General features: G+C 56.4%; 1 protein-coding gene across 1 annotated transcript in view; it reads left to right on the top strand.

Moving 5' to 3' along the window:
- The window catches only part of PRRX2 (paired related homeobox 2), a 29,540-nt gene extending 15,279 nt beyond the window's left edge, over window positions 1-14,261 (top strand). The window contains exons 3-6 of the mRNA XM_006154113.2: window positions 9,724-9,800; window positions 10,951-11,138; window positions 12,752-12,930; window positions 13,810-14,261. Coding sequence (XP_006154175.1) covers window positions 9,724-9,800; window positions 10,951-11,138; window positions 12,752-12,930; window positions 13,810-13,945 — 580 coding nt within the window. The 3' untranslated portion in view covers window positions 13,946-14,261. The remainder of the gene's footprint in view (window positions 1-9,723; window positions 9,801-10,950; window positions 11,139-12,751; window positions 12,931-13,809) is intronic.
- Window positions 14,262-25,024: the final 10,763 nt, after the last annotated feature.

Here is a 25,024-nt window from a genome sequence, read left to right as displayed (position 1 = left end):
GAGCTGACCAAAGATGTGACCGGGGAGCCTGGGACTTTGAACCCCTGGCTTCTGGTGTGCTGAGGGACAGGATCTGGCTGGGAACTCAGTGGCCTGAGGCCTGAGGGAGGTCCCCACAGCGCCACACGAGGAGCCCAGACCTCTAGGTGGTCAGCTGTGACCGGCCTCCAGCTCCTGGTCCTTTAATGTGCCTTAGAATAGGATGCAGATAAGTGTTCTCTGCCTGGCAGCCTCACCCCTGCTCTCCCTCCACCCGGTGACTCTGTTTCTCAAGGTTCCTGGGCCTCAGAAGAAATTCAGGCCTCTCCTGTCCTCACCTCTGACTCCCCCACTCTCTCACGAGGCTTTCCCAGAGATCCTAGCCCAGAGTGGCCCTGGGGCTTCCTGGCAGTGCTGAGCCTTCATCCCCGCTCCCTGTCACCTCTTTCTGGGGATCTCCTTTGTCTGACATTCTCTGCACGGCCAATGCTCCTACCTGCACCCCATTTTCTGTGTCTTTTAATGAACAAATTTGTTGAGATATAACTCACACATCATGCAGTTCACCCATTTAAAGTGTATAGTCCAGGGCCAGCAGGTGGCATGGTGGTTAGGGCCCTGGATCCCACATGGCTGACCATGGTTCGAGCCCCGGACCTGGTGGCTTGATAATCATACTGGCTCTGTGTGTGTACATGCCCAAATCCCAAGAGGAGAAGGGATTGCGGTGTGGCCATCCCCCTGGAAATGATTTCTCTTTCCTTCTCGTTGTCTCTCTCTGGCAAGTACGCATGCCCTATGGTAAAATCCTAAAACAGACAAACAAAACACCACACAGCCCAATGATTTCTAGTATATTCAGCTGTGCAACCATCAGCACAACCCATTTCAGAACCTTTCACACCCCAAAAGAAATCCTCGCCCTCCAGCTACCCTCCAATTCCCCCACCACCCCAGCCCCTGGTAATACTGGTCTTTCTGTCTCCCTGTGTTTGCTCATTATGGAGACTTCGCATAAATGGGATCAGACAACATGTGGCCTTTTGTGACTGGCTGATTCTCCTCCTCCTCCTCTTCCTCTTCCTTTTTCTTCTTCTTCTCTGATTTGTCAGGCAGCATGTGTGCTCACGAGAGAGGGGGGAAAGTGAGGAAGTACCCTCATCCCCAAAGGAGTGACCATACACCATACACCACAGTCCCTTCTCCATTCTCTCAGAATCTGGAACACACACACACACACACACACACACACACACACACACAGATGTTTTCAAGCCTCATAGCTGGTCGTGTGGGATCCAGCCACCTTGACTTCCATGCCATCAGCTGACCCCTAAAGCACTTTTCTTTTTTTAGAGAGATTTTTGCTATGGTGTGTGTGTGTGCTCACTGGAGAGACAGAGAAAAACAGAGACAGAAAGCGAGAAATCACCCCTCGGGAGGATGGCCATGCCACAGTCCCTTCTCCTCCATTCTCCTCTTTGGATTTTGGGCACACACTCACACACACGTTTGGCATGAGTTTCAAGCCACCAGGTCTGAGACTTAAATGGTGTTCAACTACACAGGAGTCCAGTGACATAACCATTACACCATCTGCTGGCCCCCCAAAACACTTTCTTAAAAAAGTTTATTCCATGATTGAGAGAGAGATAAAGAGACAGAGAAATGGGAAGAAACAGCAGTCGGTAAAACATGAGACTCTTTAAAAAATAATTCTTTATTTAATTTTATTTATTATTATTTTTTTTTTTCAATTTGACCAGAGAGACACACACCGAGAGAGACAGGAAAGTGAGAAAGCAAGCTACCAGGTCCAGGATTTGAATTGCAGTCTGCCATGCAGGAGTCCAGCACCTCAACCACTATGCCACGTGCTGGCCCTGAGCATGAATTCTTAATCCCAGGGTTGTGGGTTTGTGCCCCACGTTGGGCGCCACTTTGTCGGGACCTGCTCAGCAGAATGCATTTTTTGGGATGTGTGTGTGTGTGTGTGTGTGTGGGGTGGGTTGTGTGGATTAGAAAGAAACACTCACATTAACACATAAAGACATACAAGGATAGAAAAGTGAGGATCAGGTGGGCCCGACTTCTCTGATGGAGAAAGCCGCGACCCTGATCTGGTGTCAGGTTTATTATTTTATAGGCAGAAAATGAAAGAAGAGGAAGTGGAATGCAAGGCCAGTTGTTTTCAGATGTTAATCGGCTGATAATGTGAGAACGACTGGCCCCATGTGATTTCTCTGATCTTTCGAGGCTGATTCTGATAAACATGTAGCTTCCTTTAACCTGATACTGCTCTGCGGTATTGATAACAGCACGCAGCTGGTGTGTTCGTACACTAATCGTTTTTATGCCATGGGAATGAAGCTCACAGAACCGTGTGTCTGCATGTATCTGAAGGTCACCATGCACTCCTGACAGGGTCAGATGCCACGATTCCCCCCCAGCTGCAGCCTCATCTGGAATATAGACACTGATGCCCACTGCAGTCAGGATGTCTCCAGACACTAACCCAGAACCTTCTACCTGGACCAACTTCACAGAGTGCCATGTTTATGACTGAGACCCTGTCCAGCCCTTGCCTGTCTTTTTATTAAGTTGTAAGATGTGTAGGTAATTCTATTCTGCGGTTGTCTTCTTACTTTCCTGATGGTGTTCACAAAAATGTTTAGTTCTGATGGAGCCTAGTTGATCTTTTCTTTCCTTGCTGGTGCTGAGAAGTCATCATCTGCCCTAGGGATCAGGCCGCCTGGCTTTGGACCTGGGACTTCCCATGCACTTCTGGAATGAGCCGTCCTTCGTTTACATAACCCTGCATTAGGCCATATTGTTTAAACCGAGCTCCCTACAGGATCGGGGATACAGCAGTAATGAGACAAACCTGTCCCTGCCTTTCGGAGCTGAGTCCAATGACTAGACAGGCACAAGGCAGACAGCAAAATGCACGCTTTTCTGTTGTGTTAATTACAGACGCAGGACAGGAGGGGTCTGGAAGCAGCACGAGGGTACGGCCCTGGTGTGGGGGTCTGGAGAGTGCCCTGGGCCAGGGCCCGAAGGCGGAGACTGCAGGCTGTGTGAGCACTAGCCAGGCCCAGGGGAGTGGGGTGGGGACGCCCAGGAAGGACACAGCATGTGCAGAGGCCCGAGGAGGAAGGTGCTGGTGTCCCCCAAAGGGCAGCGGCCCCTCCTGGGGGTTTCTCAGGGGTCTGGTGGTCCCGGGACATTTTGGGGAGGGGATGCAGCCTTGAAGAAATGCATTGCAGTTGCTCCCAGGTGAGGCTGAGCTGGAAGCCTCCTCCAAGCTCCAAGGTGTCCTAAGCTTGGCCTCGGGGCCAGGAGGCAGGGGACACCGCAGTCCCAGGTGGCTTCTCACATGCTGTGGTGAGGCCCAGGGAGGCCCTGATTCCTCTGATTCCTCGCTTCCTTCCTCCTGGAGATGTTTTTCTCCTCTGACGGGTAGCTATAAAGACGTGTCAGCATCTGGGGGTTTTGTTTGAAATTAATGAGGGGAAAATTCCCTGAAAGCCCAGCAGAGTAGCCGCTGGTGGTCGCGCCCTGGGGACATGCTCTCGCATGACCTCAGGACTCCGCAGTGGCCCAGGCGTGATGACCGCCTGGAGAGGACCCTAGACCGGGACAGGCGGGCAGGCTCTCGAGTCTTCATACGCCTTCTGACGCCTTCTTACTCAATCATTTATTTATACTCAGCAAGAATTTCTGGAGAGTTGACCTGTGCCAGGCCCTGTGGTCGGTTCCCAGGAGAAAGAGGAGTCCCTGTCCCTGCTGGTCTCTGCAGTGTGACAGCTACAGTGGAGGAAATGCAGGGTTCTATGGGAACTTGAGCCTGGGGTCTGGGATGGCTTCCTGGAGGAGGTGGTGGCCCTGCTGAGCCAGGAGGGAGAAGGGAGAGACCAGGAGATGGTATGGGTAGAGATGACCTGGGTAGCCATCCGCAAGGAGGGCCTGGCGTGTTCAGGGTGAGCACTGACCCCAAGGAGGCCACGAACCTGGGTGGCAGCTGGGCAGTCTGCCCTGAAACCCCCCTGGGGATGCCCGGGGGCCCATCTGGCAGGTGGAGGTGGTGATGGGAAGTCAGCCTATAGAAGTCTTACCGGGGAGGGAGTAGCAGTTGGCATAATGGCTATTTCGTTGGACTCCCATGTAGTTGACCATGGTTCAAGTGCCGGACCCGGTGGCTTAAACTCACACAAGGCGTGTGTGTGTGCCGGTCCAAGATCCAGAGAGAAGAATGCAGGAGAAGGGATTGCAGCATGGCCATCCCCCCTGGGGGTGATTTCTCACTTTCTGTCTCTCTGTCTCTCTCTGTCTTTCTGGTGAGTGCACATACCCTATAGCAAAAACCTCTCCAAAAAAAAAAAAAGAAGAAGAAGAAGAAAAAGTCTCAGGGGGGACCTGAGACCCTGGTCCCTCAGTGTCTGTGCTTAGGCTGGCTTGTCCTGAGATGAGAACTAGCTTGTGGGCCCCTTGCTTGGTGTGCTGGGGTGGGGCTGGAAGCCCCGGGGAGCCCTGACACCTATCTTCACGGGGCTCCAGGCCCCAGGCTTCCTCTCCTTTTCCTCTTCCACCTTAGGGTGTTGTTGAGCCCAACTACGGACCAGGCCCAAACAGGTCCATCCTCGCAGGGCAGCCCGGGGAGCCTCTCCTCGTAGCCCCACCTGCCAACAGGGAGCTCAGCACGTGCCCAGCCCCAGGAGCGTCTCGGCCACCTCTGCCCTCCTGGCTCCTGCGGCTCCTGCGTGCTCCATCAGCTCACCCCCTGGGTGTCCTGAGGGTGGCTCTGCCATTCCCATTTCTCAGGGGTAGGGGCAGTTACAGGGGGTGTGCCCAGGGCCCCTGCTAGGAGCCCCTACACACCCCTAGCCAGGAGGCTGTCCTGCCTCTGAAGAGGTGAGAATTCTTGTCCCTGTCCTCCAGGAGGAGGACACCGCAGGGCAGCTAAGGACTAAGGACGTGGTTTCAAGTTCCTGCCCAAGCCCTTGTCCCGGGCCCTTCCGAGGAGCCCAAATCCTACCAAGAAACCTCTGGGGAAACCAAAGCCTCCTCGGCCCTCTGCCTCCCCCACCTCCACTTCCTGCCCCTGCTCCTGGCTGTGAGGATTTCTGCAGCCGAGGCCCCTCTGACGAAGGCCCGGTGTTAATTTGTTAAATCCACATCAAGGGCCCAGGGACCCGCTGTTTATTTTCCTGATCGCGTTGGCGGAGATCGCACGGCGTGGGGGTGGGGCGCTGCTCGTTTGGTCGGAATAAATGCTAATTAATAAAACTTATTTATTTGGGTTGGAGCTCACGGCAGCCCCGGGGTCAGGCGCAAACTGACTATTTGCAGCAAAAACAAACAGAGAGTGTCTCTCCACGGCTTGAGAGGGGCAGACACGAAGAGGCTGGGTTTATTTGTGTTAGGAAGAATTTGCAGTTAATTCCCTCCAGACTATTTAGCCCCTTAAATTACATGGGATAAGAAAACCATGGGCGCAGGGAGAGGAGGCGGGACACTTGGTCACTTGGCTGAGAGCTGAGTTTTAAAGGTCTTTGGCCCACCGTCAGCCAAATAAGAGGGATGTGTGAAATCATTTAATGGCAGAGAACCGCCCTTGCCCTTGTCAAGTCCTGGGGATGCGATTTGGGTTTTCTGGGAGGGAGAGCTCATGGAGGGGCCCCCCTACCTGCGTAGTTTATTTATCCCTTCCCTGATCCAGCCCCAGGGCAGCATCTGAACGCCCAGAACCAGCCTGTTCAACTGGAGGCGGTTTCACGCCTTGTTGTGACTCTCAGAGCAAAACAGGACCCTTTCCTGGGCAAAAGCTGGAGCAGGCCCAGCCCCTGCTGGCCCGCCAGAGGGAGGGAGGCCAATGGCCTGAGGCTTGGAGAGTATTTCTTTCTAAATGCTTTAGGCCCAAGCCCCAAGACCCCAGGGGAGCGCTGACGCCCACCATGCACATTTCTCAGGAGGTGATTCAGGGCTTGATGGTAACCAGTATCCGGCACATCCGCTTGGAGTCCAGAGCTGTGGGTTCAAGTACTGGGTCCCCTGGGAGACGTGGCCTGCGTCCTCCCCACCCTCGGCTGCCTCTCCTCAGCCTCGGCCCCTCACTAAGAGCAGAGCTGTCGTTCTGCTGTGCTGGGCCGGAGAGGACCACCGGGCCGGAGAGGGTCGGCTTTGTCGTGTCTCCAGATGCCAGGCTGGTTGTATGGAAGCGTAGCAGAGAGGGTGGGGACGTCTCACAGCTGGCCCGCGCCGGCCGGAGCAGGACTCAGCTCTTCACAGCATCTCGGCAGGTCCTCCAGCAAGCCCTGCCGGGCTGCTCCGGGGAGTTCTCCTTTAGAGCAAAGGGGTGTCCGGGAGCCCTGCTCCCGGGCTGGGTGGAGGCACGGGCATTTCCACGCCCGTGAGATGGAGCCAGGCTGGATGCCCCTCCCTGTGGCATCTCCTTGACCAGGGTTCTGAGCGCTAGGGCTGAGCACGACAGACCCCCCCCCAACTCCAGCCAGGAGTAGGTGGAGGCAGAGGGGACCCCCGGGGATGGGCTCACTGCCCGGGCTGGCAGAGGCTTCCTGGCTATGTGACCTGGGGCCAGTCTCAGCCTCAGTTTCCCTGCATGTGAGAAGGAGTAATGCCCCAGAGGGTGGGTGCAGGGCAGGGGGTGGAGGTCCAGAGAAGCCCAGACTGAGCCATCATGACCACCTTCTCTTCACCTGGAGAGAGCTGACTCGAGACCCTCTGGGCAGACTGGCGGGGCTGGCCTGGGGTCCGGGCTGCCTGGGGTGGGAGTAATTGCCTTGTGTGAGGGTTTGGCTCAAGTCGCCACTCAGCTTAGCTGGCACAAGGGTCGAGCTATTTCTTCCGGCGCCCACTCGGTGAGGCGAAGGCTACAAAATGGTTTTCATTTAAACACCCCCAGTTTTAAATTGCTCAGAAACTTCCCAAAAAAGTCTCCTTTTTTGGCAGAAATGCCTGCTGCATTGGGTGTGTGCCCAGGCAGCATTGCCTGAAGGGGGCTGGAAGTGGCTCTGAGATGGCTGGTGTTCCAGAAGCTTCCATCCCTGCCTTTGGGCTATTGATCAGCACTGGGTCTCAGGGCATGGGCCCTTGTTTCGGTTTAAGGTTTCTTCCTGAGGGTGGAGAGATGGCCGCGGGCACCAGCCGTCCTCATCCATCTTCGCCTATCCTTGGAGAAGGGTGAGGAGTGAAGCGATCCAGGCCATGCGGCCACTCACACGGCCTCTGTGTGTCCCCTCCCCGGCCCCACATGGTCTCACGTGTTTGCAGGTGTTTCCCAAAGGGGGACAATGACTGAACACAAACTCCCAGTCATCCTTCTGGCCAGGGTTTATCAGCCTCGGAGCCAGGTCGTTGGGGCCAGGTCGTCCTGCGCGCTGGACAGTCAGCTGCATCCTGGGCCCCTGCCTCTAGGTCCTGCCACACCCTCTCCCCAGCCCAACAGCAAGAATGTCCCCACAGAGTCAAAAAATGTCGTTGACTATGCAACGTACACTTCCAAAGAACTACAAAAATAAAAGTCTCTAGATGTTGCCAAATGTCTCTCTCTAGGCCGAGACTGCCCGCGATTGAGAACCACTGGTCCACACCCAGCCTCAAGGTCACCTTTTTCTTTCCAAGGTCATCCCGCGGGCAATCCCCACCCCCATGCGCCATCGGTACCAGTCTGGTGGGACAATTTAGTCTTAGAGCAACTCGGCCGGGAGTCAGCCCATCCTGCTCGCCCGAGGGCAAGGTGGAGTGGTGGCCATCGCTGGACCTGGCACGTTCTAGAAGCTCAGAACAGTTAACAAATGCCCAGCAGTGCCCGAGAGCGCGGAATAGATCACAGGGACGTGTAAACGGGCAGAGAAGAGCCCAGGTAGAGATCGTGTGCTCTGCTGCTCACGCTGGCAAAGCAGTCCTCCCACCCAGCGCCCGTGGGGTCACAGAATGGTCCCCGCCTCGTTGGGGGACAGGGCCCCAGCTGCCATCATTCATTGGCCCAAGATCTCACTTCTAGGAATCTGTCCCGAATATGCACTGGCAGAAATAGAAGGTCATGGGAACCAGCAGTTAGCGTAATGGCTATGTTGCTGGATTCCCACGTAGGTGACCGCGGTTTGTGTCCCGGACCCTGTGGCTTAAAACTCACGCTGGGCGCATGTGCGTGCGTGCCCAAGATCCCGAGAGGAGAATGGAGGAGAAGGGATTGCGGCGTGGCCATCCCCCCTGGGGGGTGATTTCTCACTTTCTGTCTCTCTGTCTCTCTCTGTCTGTCTGGTGAGCGCACGCGCCCTGTAGCAAAAACCTCTCCAAAAACAAAACAAAACAAAAGAAAGAAAGAAACAGAAGGTCATGTTTGCACGAGCTTATTCATTGTGGATTCTTTTAGTTGCAGAGGACTGGGGAGTACCAGGTGCCCTCAATAGGGCTCTGGTTGAAGGACCCACTGCGTGGTCACACACGCAGGGCCGTACAGCTGCGGACAGTAAGGCACAGGACTTCTGTGTGCGGTACAGAGGGAGCCCGGCAAGACCGTTTCATGGGAACGGGGACAGTGCACGCTGTGCTTCCTTGTCTAGCAGAGGAGGAGAAAACATCACACATATCTGAGTATATTTGCAAAACGCAGTGCTGGAGGGATAATGCAAAGATCTATTTTACAGTTATTCGTTAATTTAATTTAATCCATTATTGCTATTATTTTCAAAAATTTGCTATAGGGCACATGTGCTCACCAGAGAGAGAGAGGGAAAGTAAGAACACAAGCTACCAGATCTGGGACTCAAACCACAGTCTGCCATGCGGAAGTCCAACACCTTAACTACCACGCCACCTGCTTACCCACAAAAATGTTTTTGAAAAAATTTTGCTAGAGGGCACATACACTCGGAGAGGGGGAGGGGACGTGGGAAAGCACCCTCCTGGAGCATGGCATGCTGCAGTTCCTTCTCCATTCCTCCCTCCTTTCAGGATCGGGGGCACTCACACATACATGCCCAGCATATTTTTCAAGCCATTGAGTCCAGGACTCGAACTTCATAGTTGTCAGTGTGGGATCTAGATGCCTTAACCCCCTTGTCACTGGCTGGGCCCCCAAATGCATATTTTTCGTGAGATTTTTTGCCATAGGGCACGTGTACTCACCAGAGAGAGAGAGTCAGAAAGCAAGGAATCACCCCTCAGGAGGGATGGCCATGTCACAATCCTTTCTCTTCCATTCTCCTCTTGGGACTTCGGGTGCGCACGCATAGGAACCCGGTGTGAGTCTGAAGCCACCAGGGCCAGGACTCTAACCGAGGGAGACTATGTGGGAGTCCAGCGATGTAACCATTGCGCCATCTGCTGGTCTCTGAAAATAATGTAAAAACGGCTCCTACAGGTGGAGGGAAGGAACACAAGGGAAAATCTACTTGGGGAAAATAATCCCGATAAAGAGGGTCAGGCCTGCACTGAGATGGAAAGGGACCCAGAATGTTATTTGGTGGAAACTGGCCAGTCGAAGCACCAGGGTGTGCCACGTGATGCCATCTTGTACATTTTAAAAACTTTTATTTGTCATCTTACAAACTGTGGGAGTGGGGTTGGGGAGGGAGCACTGCGCTACTTTACGCCCTCCGGGTTGACTGAACCTGACACTGTGACAGTCAGTGATGTTAGTTTGTTATTAAAATACGCATTTTTAATAAGAAAATCAAACACCTCAGGAAGTATGGAATTGGGTGGCGTTGATGCCCACAGCCTGGTGAACCCCTCAGGGGGACGGGGGTTCCACGTGGACACAGATGATCATGGGGCGGTCCCTGGAGGGGTGGGTGGTGAGCTAGATCCTGGGAGGTGAAAGGTCAGCAGTTTTGCCCCTCCTTTAAATGTGCAGACAGTAGCTGGACCCCCCGCCAGGGGACGGGACAAGGCCCAGAAGATGAAGATGCTGAGAGGCTGCTGACCCCACACCTCCCTGGGGGTGTGCTGGGTCACCCTCACCAGAGCTGCTGATTCTGCCGGCACCCACCCTCCGTGAGCTGGCTCCCTGCCAGATCTTCCCCTCGCTGTCTCCCCCACCACCTCCTGTGCCTTGCCAGGAAGGTCAGCCCTCCCTCTGCTCTGATATGACAGCTGTCCGTCAGGCCCGGTCCAGCGTTGTCTGTCCTGAAGGGCCTCCCTCGCGCTCCCCAGAGCCGAGCCCCCTCTTGAGCCCACCGGGGTGAGCCCACTGGCACTCACGGGGCTCCCCTCACTGTGAGTCCATCTGGTTTGTCTTTCCCACCACCCGGCGCACAGTAGGTGCTCAGGATGCTGAAGGAAGCCCTCGCGTGGTGTGGGCTCTCCAGGGCCACTAGGTTTGGCTTGGTGAACGGGACGGGGGCTCCTGCCAGCCTGGTAGATTCGAACCCTCCTGCTCCAGCGACTTCACTGAGCCTTGTCCTCTCTGAGTGTTCCTCCTCTGTACTCGGAAGCGCTGCCTTTAGAATCCCCGTGAGCATCCCACGGTCTGTGGTGAAGAGCTGTGCACATGGGCCCTCAGCCCCTCCGCCCCTGCTCTCCGTTACACGTTACAGTCCGGTGACCAGGTCGCTTGTCCCTGATGGTTCTGCCGCGCCCCCATCTCAAACTGTGGGCTCCACAGGACAGGGGCCTGCTGCTTTTGCTCTTAATTACATCCCCCCAGGGCCTGGCACGGTCCCCGCCACCCAGTAGGTGCTTAGCAGGTGTGAGCTGAGTGAGTGAATGGGTGGATGGATGAGGGAGAATGAGGGAGTGACTGAAGGGACGCGATTCTGCCCTCCTGTCTGGATGATCCGCCAGCAGAGGGGACCCCAGTAGAGGACTCGGCTGACTACCAAGCTGGTGGCTAGACTGGGCACAGGTGCGGGGTGTGGGGTACAGGGCAGGTGTGGGGCAGGGGTGCTGCGGTGCTGCACACCAGGCCTCGCCAGTCACCCTGCTGACCCTCCGACCCCTCCGCAGGTGAGTGTCCCAGCCCCGGGCGAGGCAGCGCAGCCAAGCGGAAGAAGAAGCAGCGGAGGAATCGCACCACGTTCAACAGCAGCCAGCTGCAGGCGCTGGAGCGCGTGTTCGAGCGCACGCACTACCCCGACGCCTTCGTGCGCGAGGAGCTGGCCCGGCGCGTCAACCTCAGTGAGGCGCGCGTGCAGGTGGGCGCCCAGTTCCAGGTCACCCGAGCGAGCCCCTGCCGGGAGGGAACGTGCAGCCGTCGTTCACCCAGGGTTGGGCAGTTGCCCAGGTTGGGTGAGGAGCAGGAGCACCCGAGGTCAAGAGGGCTGAGGTTCAAGTCCAAGTCCTGTCTCTTACTAGCTGTGTGACCTTGGACAACTATGTAGCCTCTCTGTGTCTTAGCTTCTTCCCAGTAAAATGAGGCTCTGGCAAATCTGGGGGTTTTCTGGGGGCATCTTTAGGAAATTAAAGAAATTAGTATGTTTGTACAGTGCTTAGAACAGTGCCTAGCACAGAGGATTATAAAGGACATTTTAAAGGTTTTTGTTTTCCAGAGAATTTTGCTATAGGGTGCGTGTGTTCACCGTAGAGAGAGAGACAGAGACAGACAGTGATGAATCACTCCTCCAGGGGGGATGGCTATGCCACAAATCCTGTCTCCCCCATTCTCGTCTCAGGATTTTAGGCACACATACACAGGCACTTGGCCTGAGTTTCAAGCCACTGGGTCCAGGACTTGAACCATGGTCAGCCATGTGGGAGTCCAGTACCTAAACCACCTGCTGGCCCCTTTACTGTTTGTTTTTAAGTTTTTTGCCACAGGGTGTATGCACTCGTCAGAGAGACAGAGAGAGAGAGAAAGAGACAGTGAGAGGGGAAGTGAGAAATCACCCCCAGGGGGGATGGCCACACTGTAATCCCTTCTCCTCCGTTCTCCTCCTGGGATTTTGGGCACGCTCACATTTGCCCAGTGTGATTTTCAAGTCGTCACGTCTGGGATTTGAACCATGGGTGGCCATGTGGAAGTTCAGTGCCCCAGCCACTTCACCTGTTGGCCCCAAGGATGTTTAAAGTTTTAAGCACTGGGGGCCAGGCGATGGCACAGTGGTAAGCAAAGCAGCCCTGTTTGGGATGTTCCAGGTTTGAGTCCAGAGGCCTCCCTGAATACACCAGCACATGCTCACCCATGACCTGGGCCAGCTGCAGGGTGGGTGTGGCGTCTAGAACTTGTTGAGGGTGCTGTCTGTCTCTCTCTTGCTCATGGAAAAATACATTAAAAATTTTAAAGTTTTTGTTATAGGGTGCATGTGCTCACTAGAGAGAGGGTCAGAGAAAGTGAGAAATCCCCCCACCTCCTCCACCCCCAGGAATGGCCATGCCATAATCCCTTCTCCAGTCTCCTCTTGAGATTTTGGGCATGCATGCAAACCCAGCGTGACTTTCAAGCTGCCAGGTGTGGGCCTCAAACTGTGCAGGTGGCCATGTGAGAGCCAGTGCCTTAACCACACCACCTGCTGGCCCAGTCCAGTTTAAAGCTGTAAGCACTAGCTGTGCCAGCTGAACTGCGCCATCGCGTGCCTCTCCTCGCACCCTCGTGGCAACTGTGGACTAGTCACCCCTCCGTTGCTGGTGCTCCGCGCACCTGCCCGGCAGCTGCCGCTACCTGTCTCCCCACTTGCAAACCGGGAGGCCGAGGCTTAGACAGGTACAGCTGCCAGTCGGGGTTGGTGGCAGAGCGGGCACACATCAGGTCCAGAAGGGCTTGGGCCCCTCTGTACCGCTGCACCTGCTCAGCCCAGCCTCCTGCCCCCAGGTCTGGTTTCAGAACCGCCGGGCCAAGTTCCGCCGGAACGAGCGTGCCATGCTGGCCAACCGCTCCGCCTCACTGCTCAAGTCCTACAGCCAGGAGGCCGCCATCGAGCAGCCTGTGGCCCCCAGGCCCACCGCCTTGAGTCCAGATTATCTCTCCTGGACAGCCTCATCCCCCTACAGGTGAGAGCGCGAGCCACTTCAGGTCGGGGGGATTCCCATGGGGCTCTTCGGGGCCCAGACTGCTCTGCGGGTTTGAGAAGAGCTCCAGTGGGTCTGGGTGCCCCTTGGATACAGGTGTATGCCAGGTGTGTTCACAAGCCCACCCAGCTGGGTGTGTGTGTGCTCACGAGTGTGTGTGGGAGTGTCTGTGTCCTCAGCAATGCACACACATGGCTGAGTATGCACGGCCCACATGAGTGTGTTCAGATGTGCATGCATGCAGAGGGAGGAGACAGACCTGTCTGGAGTGGCGTCGAGGTCCAGCATCCCCCGTGGGAGCTGAGCACCTGCAGGAAGAGCCCTAGGCTGGCACAGAAACCCAGCACCCCGTGGGCACCCTCCAGGCAGGAAACAGGCTGGGCTGGTGGAGGGAGTGGCCCAGAGCCAAGTTCCGAGCCAGTCTGGGTCAAAGCTGGAAGAAGGGCCGCTGGGGTCTTGGGGGAGGTGGGGGTCCTGTAGGCGCTCGGTCCTCAGAGCTCTCTAGACACCCATCCCCACCTACCCGGAGCAGAACAACCGAGAGTCCCTTCAGGACAGCTATGCGCTTGTCCCCTCTCCGCCCCATTGTGGGCCGGCAGGACTGGGCCGTGTTCGGGAAGCTTACAGCCCATGGCGGGAGCCCCCTTTGTCCCAACTGCTCCCCCAGCCCTACAGTCCCAGACCCCTAGTCCTGACAGCCCCAAACCCCCAGTTCTGCAGCGCCAGACCCCCTGCCTCAGGTGAAGACTTCCCAGGAGCAAGCAGAGCAGTGGAGGTGAGAGGAGCAGAGCCTGGGACGAGGATGATAGCCGGAGCGGGCTGACAGTGCCAATGTGTCCTTGTGTCCCCTGTCACCCGCAGTACGGTGCCACCTTACAGCCCCGGTGGCTCAGGGCCCGCGACGCCAGGGGTCAACATGGCCAACAGCATTGCCAGCCTCCGCCTCAAGGCCAAGGAGTTCAGCCTGCACCAGAGCCAGGTGCCCACGGTGAACTGACAGCGGCCCACCGGGACCCAGCGCCTCCCTGGTCTGACAACGGAAGACAGGGCACTCTGGGGGGACCGTCTGTCCCCCACCCCCAGAACCGGTCGGTCGGGCTCTCCCGGCCCCTCTGTCGCCCGGACTCCTGAGCCCAAGAGGCTGCTGAGCGCCGGGCCTGGCTCGGCCCCTCTGTCCAAGGCTGCTCCTGACTACTGCCCAGGACCCGGGAGGGGTGTGGTGGGAAGGCGGAGCCGGAGCCCGCCAAGGACCTCCGTACGTTGTGTATTAAAACCAAAAAGCTTTTGTCTTTAAATAAAACCATTCTTTTAAGCCCCGAAAGGCTGTGGGAGGGTGGGAAATGGCAGCAAATCATGACAGCTGCTCACAGAGGCTGGGACCTGGGGCTGGTGGCCCTCAGGCCCGGGGATGGCCTGGGCCCCGCTCAGCTGCCACCTTCATATCCACACCATTCCCTGGAATAAGTCCTCTGTCACCTGCAGGGCCCTGGGAGGTGGGGAGTGGGCAGCAGCACAGGGGCCTGCCCTGGTCCCATCTTTTATCTCGAGCCCCAAGAGGACACACAGGCGCTCGGGAGGAGCTTTGCTGTGTGTCTCTGGCCAAGGGGTGTCGCCTCTGCTCATGGGATGGGGCTGAGACAAGACAGGGTGGGACCGTGGGCTGCAGGGCTGGCCGGAGCATGGGCGGGCGGACACTGGCAGTTAGGCCCTTGCTTCTGGGCACACAGAATGTTGGGGGCCCCTGTGGGCATCTGACTGTGGAGAGCTGGGTATATAGGGGTACAGAGTGGAGGTCCCACCAGCTCATGGGACAGTGGAGTGGTCCCTGACAGCTGAGGCCACCAAAAGACCTTCTCCCAAGCCCCTAACCCACCCATTTGCAGACAGGAACTGACAGAAACCATGTGCCACCAGCCAGTGACATCACTTACCAGGGAAAGGTCTTGGGCCAGCAAGTGGCATGGTGGTTAAGGCATCTGGAGCCCACATGGCTGACTGCGTAGTTCAAGTACTAGACCCGGCAGCCTGAAAACCGTGCTGGGCGCCTGTGCGTGCGTGCCCAAAATCACAAGAGGAGAGTGGATGTGGCGTGGCCGTCCCTCCTGGGGTGATCTCTCACTCTCCCTTTCTGTCTCTCCAGCAAGCACACGTGCTCTATAGCAAAATAAATAAATAAGTAAATGAAAAGGGGGGAGGGGAAAAGGAGGAAGAGAAGGAAATGTCTGTAGAGAACTGGGTGAGAGGAGCGGTCTGGGGCCAGCCGCCCATGGTGGGCACGCCCCGGGAGGGTAGCAGACCCTTTCTGCTAGAAGGAACTCCACCCAGCCCCCAGAGGCAGGACGGCTCTCTGGCCTCCTGGAGAGTGTAAAAGCGATCAGCCCCAGGAGTGGCTGTACCCGATGCAGCTGTGAAATGGCCCGTCTTCCACATTCTGGCTGCACCACACCAAAGTGCCGGCATGGGCAGCGTTTTCCAGGCGGATCACACAGGCCTGGTGAAGCCGCGTGCGTATGCTTGCAGGAGAGACGTCCCGTGTTCACTTAGAAGGTATAGTTACACCTGTGTGTGACACGAGGCCTGCCCTGGCCCTGTCCATGCCTGTGTGTCCCTAAATGTCCTCCCTGTACACGTCTGGAACTCTGCCATGGAGACGTCGTTGCCCCTGTGGACATGCAGCCCACTGATAGAGGGTGGCCGCTCACTGGCCCTGCAACCCCGTCTGGGTGACTGGACGGCCTCTTCCCTGGCAGCAGCAGGACTGGTGGGCCCTGAGGGTGATGCAGGAGGGGGTGTTCTGCGGGCGCCCTCGCTGGGCCAGGGCTGGGGAGGGCGGTGGTCTGCATCCCCTTCCCAGCGTGGCCCTGCCTCGGCATGTGCTTTGGAACGCAGCTGTGTGCCCCGCCTGCCCTGGGAGAGCAGGGGCTGCCTACCAGGACAAGCAGACGCAGAGTCGGTAATTAAGACACCCCACTCCGAGGGCCAGAGCAGGGGAAAAGGAGCTCTCAGAGGGGCCCTCACATCCAGCCCAGGGTCTTCGTCTAAGGAAGGTGGGCTTCCTGGAGGAGGGGTGCAGGAGAGATGAAGAGCTCACCAGAGAGGGGAGGGAGAGTGGTGCTTCTGTCTAAGGGGGCAGCATGCATGAAGGTCCGGGGCAAGCTGGGACTTCTCAGTGGCCAGTGGGAGCTCGCCCTGGGTTTCCTGGCGCAGGAGATGGTGAGAGGAGGCACTGGTCAGGGCCTAGAATCGTGCCTGGGAGCCGTGGGCAGGATTCGTCTGGTGGGGGGACGCCCCTGGCCTCCAGGTGAAGGCAGGATTGCAGGCCAAGAGTGGAGGCAGAGGGCCCCTGTGGGGGCTGGACCAGATGGGGACAGAGCAGATGGCACTGGGAGGTGTCTTGGGGGCACGGGGCAGGAGTTGGTACCTGACCGGGCCGGGCAGGGAGGGGAAGGCAATGAGGCCACCCCCTTCTTTTGGCTCAGAAAGCTCAGGAGAGACATCCCGGACGTGGGACTTGCCTGATGGAAGTTTCCAAAAGGTGCCCACCTTTCCTTCCACACAGACAAGAGCCAGACAAGAGCCACCCTGGCTAAGCAGGGTCCTCTCTGGCAGACAGCGGGCCCCCTTTCTCCTCCCGGGACACGTTTACCAGTAGCCCACGGGCCCGGACCAGTGCACTACTGAGCAGCCAGGGAGGACGGCCTCTTCCCCCCCAGAGAAGAGCTAAACGGGGGGGCCCTGGGCCCGGGCCGCACTCCAGGGCTCCACGGACACAGTGTGTCTTTCTGCTTTTTGGCCCAGAGGACGAGCCATGCTGGACTGTCAGGTTGCAGCTGCCTGCGGTGGAGACGGGGCACGCTGCGTGGGGGTCTGGGAGGCGAGGCCCCGGAAGGCCGCTGTGGAAAGAGCCAGGGGACTGTTCCCACGGAGGCACTGGCGCTGCCATCGGACCGCGAGGATGTCAGTGTCACTTCCTCCCGAGTGCTCTAGAGAAAACAAACTGGCTTAATCGTTTGCACATGCTGCTCTGGGAAGCCGAGCGGGGCACGGCTGCCTTCCCTGTAAGAGAAAACATTCAAACATCGCCGTTGCTGTTGTGCCCTGATCGCGGGGCTGTGTGGACAGCTTCCTGGGCACCCGTCCCAGGCCAGGAGAACTCGGGCTCCTCTCTGCCTGCCTTTGCCCGTTTGGCCAAGCGAACTTGAGAGAGGACATTGCCTGTGTCTGCTTTTATTTTTATATGAAATGAGGGAACTTGAGGAGAGAAGGAGGGGGAGAGGGACAAAGAGAGAGAGAGAGGTGAAGATTGGAGGAGAGAGAGTCTGGCTCTTACCAAAACCAGAACCAGAGAAGTAAAGACAAGAGTTTCTGGCTCTGTGACCTTGGGCAGACCCTTGTCTGGGACTGTTTCCTCCTCCGTAAACGGGGGCTGATAACAGGCACCGGGCTGGCAGCGGTCACTCTTTGGTGTTCCCGGCACAGGAGCACAGAGCCAGGGTGCCGTTAGGCAAAATCAAAATACTGCCTGTCCTGAGGGAAGGTGGGGCTTCCTCTGAGGATCTGGCTCAGGTTCTGGGGCTCTTTTTCTGTCCCTTGGGTGCCCGTACCCCACGGCGTGCACCAGTAGGGGACCAGAACATGGTGTTCTGGCTCCTGCACCTCTGCCACCTGCCCCTGGAGGGCGCTGTGGGGTCTCCCCGGGCCTGAGCGGCTCGTCACCTCCCCTCAGAGCACCAGCTCCTGACCCAGCCTTCTCCTGGAAGTCAAAGGAACAAGCGAATGCCCTGCCACCACCAGGGGTCCCCATTTAAAAATCTGCACAAGCCCTCAGGACAATACGCCGTCGGCCATGACCACGGTCTCCTGCTTCCACACAGAAATGCCATTTCTAAGCCACTTGGAGAAATACTCACGGGAGAGAGTGACGAGGGCAGAGGTGTTTGTCACACGCTTGACACGTGCAACGGGAGACAGCTTGGAGGACAGAGCGAAGCGTGCGTTTCTTCCATTTTCGGTGCTTGCCATCGCCTCGTCTCCATATTTGCTGCAATAACTTTATAGAAAAACAAAATGATCAAAAAAATAAAGAAAGCAGGCTAATACAATAGTCTCAAATGCATAATGAGCTCCTCGAAGGTAAAACGCACGCCTTCCCCGTCTTTGCTGTCCCTCGGTGCCGTGCACGGGGTTGCGCTTGTCCCCTGATGCCTGTTGGCCAGAGTGGCCGTGCGACGGTCAAGCCCCTCTACTCCACTCTCTGCTCTTTTTGAGTTTTGAAGCTTCATGGTCATCAGTAGTTATTTTTTTTTTTTAATTAATGTTTTGTTTTGTCAGTAAGTGTGCGCCCTCACTGGAGAGAGACAGAGAGATAGGGGAGAAAGCATCCCCAACTGAGGCATGTCATGTTGCAGTCCCCTCCCTCTATCTATTCATCCCACCAGGGCCCTGGGCATGCATGCACATATGCTCAATGTGTTTAACAAGCTGCCAGGGCCAGGATTCGAACCACACAATCAGTGGCCTGGCATCCGGCTCCCTCAACCACGAGCCCATGGGGTGGCCTGTAGTTCCATTTTATATTGCAAGACCTGGGAAGGGTGTGTTTTGAGAACTAGTTATTTATTTATTTACTTAGTTATTCCATGAGCTATAAAGACAGGGAGACAGCATCCCCAGCGGGATCCCCGTGTGCAGCCCATCCCAGCTCAGCCTGCCCTGCCCATGGGCGAACAAGTGCCCTGCATACTCAGGGAGGGCTCCAGATACAAACCAAGAACCTTCCCTTGTGAACCAGCCTTGCAGAGCTTCCTGTTTTACTGCCGTGCCTCCCTCTGCCTCCTGAGAACATAAGTCCTAGTTCACACTTTGGAAGAAGTGGGAAGGGATTGAGCTTGGGATCTAAGGAGGTCGGGAATAGGCACCTGGAAGTCAGAAGGGGAACCGGAAGGAGAGACGGCTAATTCTAGAAGGCCCTGTGATCTCACTCCAAGGAGCAGCCCCTTCCTTGTCTAACGCCTTGCTTTGGGCATGAGTGGAGCCTGGGATTGGCTTCTCGCTAATTGAATATGACAAAGGTGAAGATATCCTCTAGATGTAACTAAGGTCTCTAATCAGTTGGCTTTGATCTAATCAAAAAGGAGTTTATGCTGCTGGGTGAGCCTGGCCTAATCAGGTGGACCCTTTAAAAGAATTTCCAGCTCTTTCCTGGAAGAGGAGATTCCGGGCAGAGAGATACTCCCTGCCGACCTCAAAGAAACCCACAGCCGAGGGTGAACTGTCTAAGCAGGACAGCCTCTGGAGCCGAAGGCTTTAGTCTCATAACCATGAGTCAAATCCTGTCTCCCCAAGGACGAGCTTGGAAGAAGAAGCTGCTCCAGCTGAGACCTCCTCCTGGAAGGCACCTTGGCTGTAGCCGTGCAGGCCCTGAGCAGGGGACTCTGCTCGCAATGGAAAATGAATACGGGCAGGGACAGAGCTTGGAAGCCCTCCTCGAGCCAGGCCTCCCAATGCCCCCAGCACACCCAGGGCTCCTCAGGCCTGGCACAGAGCAGACCAGGTGGTGAAGTGCTTGCTTAGGCTATAGGACAGCTTCCTGTCTCAGCCACCGGCCTCTGCACAGCTGACAGGCTGATTGTCCTAAAACATGGCCTCCGTCATGTCTCCCCTGCTCAAGCCTCCTCTGGCTCTCTAGGGCGAAGTCCAACCACGCAGGCCAGGTGGCTGCTGCCCTTCAGCTAGCCCTGCACCCCTGAGCAGCCCTCTCCCACTCTCGTCTCCCACCCCGGGTTCTTCAGGGAATCCCAGAGAGCTCTGTCCCCTCTGCCCATGATGCCTCCGCCACGGTCCCCCAAGCCAGTGCCGTCCCACCCACCTCCTCTCTGACAGGGAAAACCCCTTCCAATGAGGGTTTCAATGTAGTGTCGACTTTTTTTTTTTTCAAAGAGATTTTTTTCTAGGGCATGTGTGCTCGCTGGAGAGACAGAGAAAGGCAGAGAGGCAGAGGCAGAAAGCTAGAAATCACCACTCAGGGAGGGTGGCCATGCCGCAATCTCCTCTTGGGATTTTGGGCACGCATGTACACATGCCCCGTGTTAGTTTTAAGCTTCCGGGTCGGAGATTCAAACTGGTCTACTATGTGGGAGTCCAGTGTCATAACCACTACGCCATCTGCTGGTCTCTAGTGTCTACTTTTTAAAGACCAAGTCTAAACAACAACAGCAAAAATATATATATAATTCCATGTTATAATTTTATATAATTCGGGCCTGGTGGGTGGCACAGTGGTTAAATAAATAAAATAAATAATTATTTAAAAATTTATATACTTCAAACTTTAAAAAGCAAAGCCAGTGGGGTCAGCAGGTAGTATGGTGGTTAAGGTGCTGGACTCCCCCATGACTGACCACAGTTCGAATCCTGGACCTGGCAGCTTGGTTTCACAGTTTCTCTCTCTCTCTATCTCTCTGTCTCTCTCTCGCTTGCTGTCATTCTGGTAAGCACGTATGTCCTATAGCAAATTTTCAAAAATAATAACAATCACAATAAAATCAATAATTAATCGTTTTTAAGGGATGAGCAGATGGCATAATGGTTACGTTGCTGGACTTCTGTGTGGCCAACTGCAGTTCAAGTCCCAAACCTGGTGGCTTCAAATTCACACTGGGTGCATGTGCATGTGTGCCCAAAATCCCAAGAGGAGAACAGAGGAAGTGTGGCCACCTCCCCTGGGGGGTGATTTCTTGTTTTCTGTCTCTCTCTCTCTTTGTCTCTCTGGCAAGCACACATGCCCTATAGCAAAAGTCTCTCTTAAAAATAATAACAATAACAATAATAATAATTTTGTAAAAAGTGAAGCCAGTCAGGCCAGCCCCATAGCCTAGTGGTTACGAGAACCAAATCCCACATGGCTGACTGAGGTTCGAATCCGGGACCTCGTGGCTTAAAAATACACCGGTTGCATGTGTGTGCACAGGAAGAGAAGGAGTTGTGGCATGACCACACCCCACTGGAGGGTGTTTTCCCTCTCACTCTTTGTTTCTCTCTGGTGAGTGCATGCACCCGCTGGCCAAATTAAAAAAATAAATAAATAAATAAAGTGAGGGACCAGGTGGTGTGGTGTTTAAGGCACTGTATTTCCACGTAGTCAGCTGCGGTTTGACCCAGTGTCCTGAAAGTCATGTTAGGCGCGTGTGCGTGTGTGCCCAAAATCCCGAGAGGAGAACGAAGGAGAAGGGATTATGGCGTGGCCATCCCCCCCGGGGGGGTGATTTTTCACTTTCTGTCTCTCTGATGAGTACACACACCCTTTAGCAAAAATCTCTCTAAAACAAACAAAACAGCAAGAATTAAATAAAAAAGTGAAGCTGCTCAGTCGTTTTGCCTGGTGCAGATGCAGACAGGAGTCATCGCGTGGCAGGCCCTCTGAGGAGTGCCAAGATCTCGTGGGAGGGACGCAGGAGTGGAGGTGAGGACACACTGTCTACTCACAGTCTCGCTCATCTGGGCACACCTGTATCTACCTGCATGGGTGCCACTATCATAATGTTTAATACGCATGGCAGGAAACTCGGCAGTCATAAGCCAGTGTGTCAGGGACGTTCTCAGGGAGGTGGGACCGTGGGTGGTCTCGTTCTTCATACTTACTCTGGCATATTTTTCTACTGGGTACTAAAATTAGGTAAAATTAAGAATCCTATCCAAATTGGAATCATCTTCTTAGAGGACAATACATACACTACAAATCTCAAAAACAGGCAGGTCTTTTTGACCCCGTAATCTCACTTCTAGAAACCACTTTACAGACATGGACGGGCTCAGGGATGGCGGTGTGAAGATGCCCGTGAAGGATGGCCGGTGCGGATGCAGCCTGGAAGACGAACTCCCCAACAGCGAGGCTGGTTAGGGGATGAGGGTCAGCATGGCGGGGGCCGGGCGCTGCTGACTGCGGAGAGCGCTGGGAGGATACGCAGGTGTACGTGAAGGGGCATCTCTAGTGAGAACCGTGAGCCCCGAGACAGGTGCCACCCATGCCTGTGACATGGGTGGCCGAGAAGCCAGCAGTACTTTTGTTGTGGCATTTCATCCTGGACAAAAACAACTCTGAACTCTCTCTTGATATATGTGCAGATATGTATATGTACATGTGTGTGCATGCACATGCATATACACATGTACACACGTGCATTCTTAGTACATATTCATTCATTCACGTCAGGTGCGCCATGAGCTGAGAACACAGGCACAGAGGGAATAAGACAGCCCAAATCCCTGTCCCTCTCGAGTGACATTCTAGGAGAGACAACGAAGATAAAGACAGCGTTCCACACACAGACGACTCTCGTGGGCCACGTGAGAACACGGCCTCCTGAGAGGGGTGAGCTTTGCACACGGGAGTGAGGGCAGCCTCACGCCCTGGGTGGGGAGTGGACCATGGCCAAGGGTGGATGCAGGGGTCTGGTTGGAGGCTCCCGCAGCGACCCTCATGTCAACGTACACGAACAGGAGTCCCAGGGTGCTTGGAGCCTGGCTCGGGCCGGCTCCGCGTGGAGGTTCTTATGTTCTTCTTGGAGCTTTTCGTGTAGTTTCTGGACCTTAGACGTGGACCATTACCTGTGAGTACATATAATCAACCGTTTTTTAGAATCTCACCCACCTTCCAGGTTCCAACTCAAATGATGCCTCTCTCAGGAAGCCTGCCCAATTCCCACCAGACCAATCCCTCTTTGGTGATTGCCAAGGCCCAAACGACCAGAATTAGAAGCGCCCTGGTGCCCTGGATGCCCCTTGCAGAGACTCACCCCGCACACGCCCTGCTCTGGATGTAGCCTCTCGGAGATCCACATGTCAGGAACGGAGCTCTGCCTCTGGTGGTCAGGGGTCCCCAGGTTCTGTCCCAGCATCCCCTCTGCCCACTCTCATGTTGGCCTGACCCTCAAGTCCCCTACATGCCAAGGAAACCCTCGGAAGCCTTGAGGGGGCTGGGTGGTGATGCACCAGTAAAGCATGACGCCCTGCAAGGACGCCCACTTGGAGAGGTTCCGGGCTTGCATCTGGAGACCTCCTTGAGCACACGGCACTCATCCCACGGTCCGGGCATGGAGGCTGGGGTGCATCTCGGCACCAAGACCCTGTTGGGGGTGCTGTCTGTCTCTCACTCTCTCATAGATGGAAGAAATAAGCTTTGAAGGCTGTATTAGGCTAGGGAGCCCCATGAGTTCCCTGAAGGGCTGGCGTGGGAGCTGGGAGCCCAGCGGGAGGCACATCAGCGGCATCTGTCTTGGGCTTCCTCCACAGGTCTGTGACCTGGGGGTGGGAGTGAAGGTTTCCGGAACAGCAGATCAAGTTGGCCCCTTTTGGAAAGAGGCCCTCAGATTGTAGGCTCACTCCTGCCCCTGGACCTGCATGAACCCCACCTCAGCTCTGGAGAAGATGACCCCACACACCAGGCCCCAACCAGGCCTGGGCCTTGGGAAGCTGGAGCCCATCCTGATTGGAGCCTCACTGTCCCGAAGAGGCCAGAGTCCTTGCTCCTCGCTGGGCCATGGCTGGCCTGCGTCTGGGAGTGTGGGAGGAGTGGTGCCGACGAGGGGAAGTGGTCAAGGAGAAGCACCTCCTCATGCCTAGGGAAGTCGTCTTACTGGGGATGGCTGGGAGGCTGGCGTCCTGCCATGTCTGGTTGGGCCAGCAGATTCGAGCAGCCACGAGGTCCCTCCCCACCAGTTCTCGGCTATGCCCTGGAGGTGGGCGCCTGCTCTTCCGGCCCCGGGTGTGGAGCCGGGAGGCTTCTCCCTGCCCGTCCGTCCCTGAGGGCCTGGTCTGCCCTGAGGATGGAAGCAGCACAGGCCTCTCCTGCTCCCCAGAAGCCTGCTCAGCTCCTGCCATGGCCATCCTGGGCGCCGCCCCCTCTGCCCTCGGTGTCTGCTGGTCCTCTGGGTCCTCCAGCTTCCGGGCGGGGCAGCCGGGACCCCACCGGAGCCACTCAGACCCCACTGCCCAGTGCCCACCTCCCTCTGCTCTCCTCTGGGGAGGTGAGCCAGCCAGGTTCACCTGCCTGACCTGCCCCAAACTCCTGTAGGCCCAGACCTCCAGGGAGCCAGCGCAGTGGTCCCAGAGCCTCATTATGTCCCCACCTACCCCCACCCCACTGCTCTCCTCCGCCTCTGCCTCCCCTGCGCCCCTACACCCCCCATCTCCACACTACCACCACCTCCTCTGCAGCCCCTACGGCCTCCCCAAGATTTCTCAGCCTCAATATCCCAAGGCCAAGTTCTAGTCCTTATGCCCCGACTTCCTCAGCTCACACATGTCACCAGTCTGACACTCCCACCCCGGTGAGTCACCCCAGGACTAGAGGGTCCCCCTGTGCTCCTACAGCCCCGCCTTCCCCCATCAGGGCCCTGGGCGCCTGGGGCTGTCGCTGCCTGCTGCCCTGCTGGCCCCTACCCAGGCCAGGGTGGGCACTGCTGCCCAGGGCTGCTCAGCAGCCAGGGAGGAGGTACTACCCCAGGAGGTGAATGGGGGTGTGTGGAGGGGCTCGCGGGGACAGGTGCACATGGCCTCTGCGGCCTGTCGTCTGGCCCCAGGTTCACCCGGCCCCCTGCTCTGCAGGTCTGAGCAGGGCCTTTTGCCCACACCACCCCTTTCCCAGGAGGGAAACTGGACACACAGGGTCCACCCCCGATGCCCCGACCCTGGGGTTTTCCTCTATGGCCTCAGTGCGTCCTAGCGTGGATGCTTTTCCTTCCTCATCCGAAAGGCAGAAATCCTCCGCGGACTGTTTAGAATTAAGTAAGCATGCGTAAGCACCGTGTCCAGCCCCCTTTAGCAACAGTAGGCGCCAAAACTACGCAATTGTGCCCTTCCGGTTTTCTCCAGCCACCTCCCCAAACAGAGGTGCAGCTGACCACCAGGGGGCAGTGTCGCCCACTCCCAGCTCCAAGGCCAGCAGCAGAGGATGACAGGGCTTTCTGGTGAGGCCAGGGGGGCTTGAGTCCCCAATGCTGCAAGTCCTGTCAGTGAGAAGGGCACTGGACCTGCAGGGTGCTGGAAGAGGGGTTGTGTACAGTAGGGCCAAGCGGTT

The sequence above is a fragment of the Tupaia chinensis genome, unplaced genomic scaffold, assembly GCF_000334495.1.
Source record: "Tupaia chinensis unplaced genomic scaffold, TupChi_1.0 Scaffold000394_1, whole genome shotgun sequence".
NCBI lineage: Eukaryota > Metazoa > Chordata > Mammalia > Scandentia > Tupaiidae > Tupaia > Tupaia belangeri.
The sequence above is the reverse complement of the archived record's forward strand: the minus strand, read 5'-3'. Positions and strand labels throughout refer to the sequence as shown.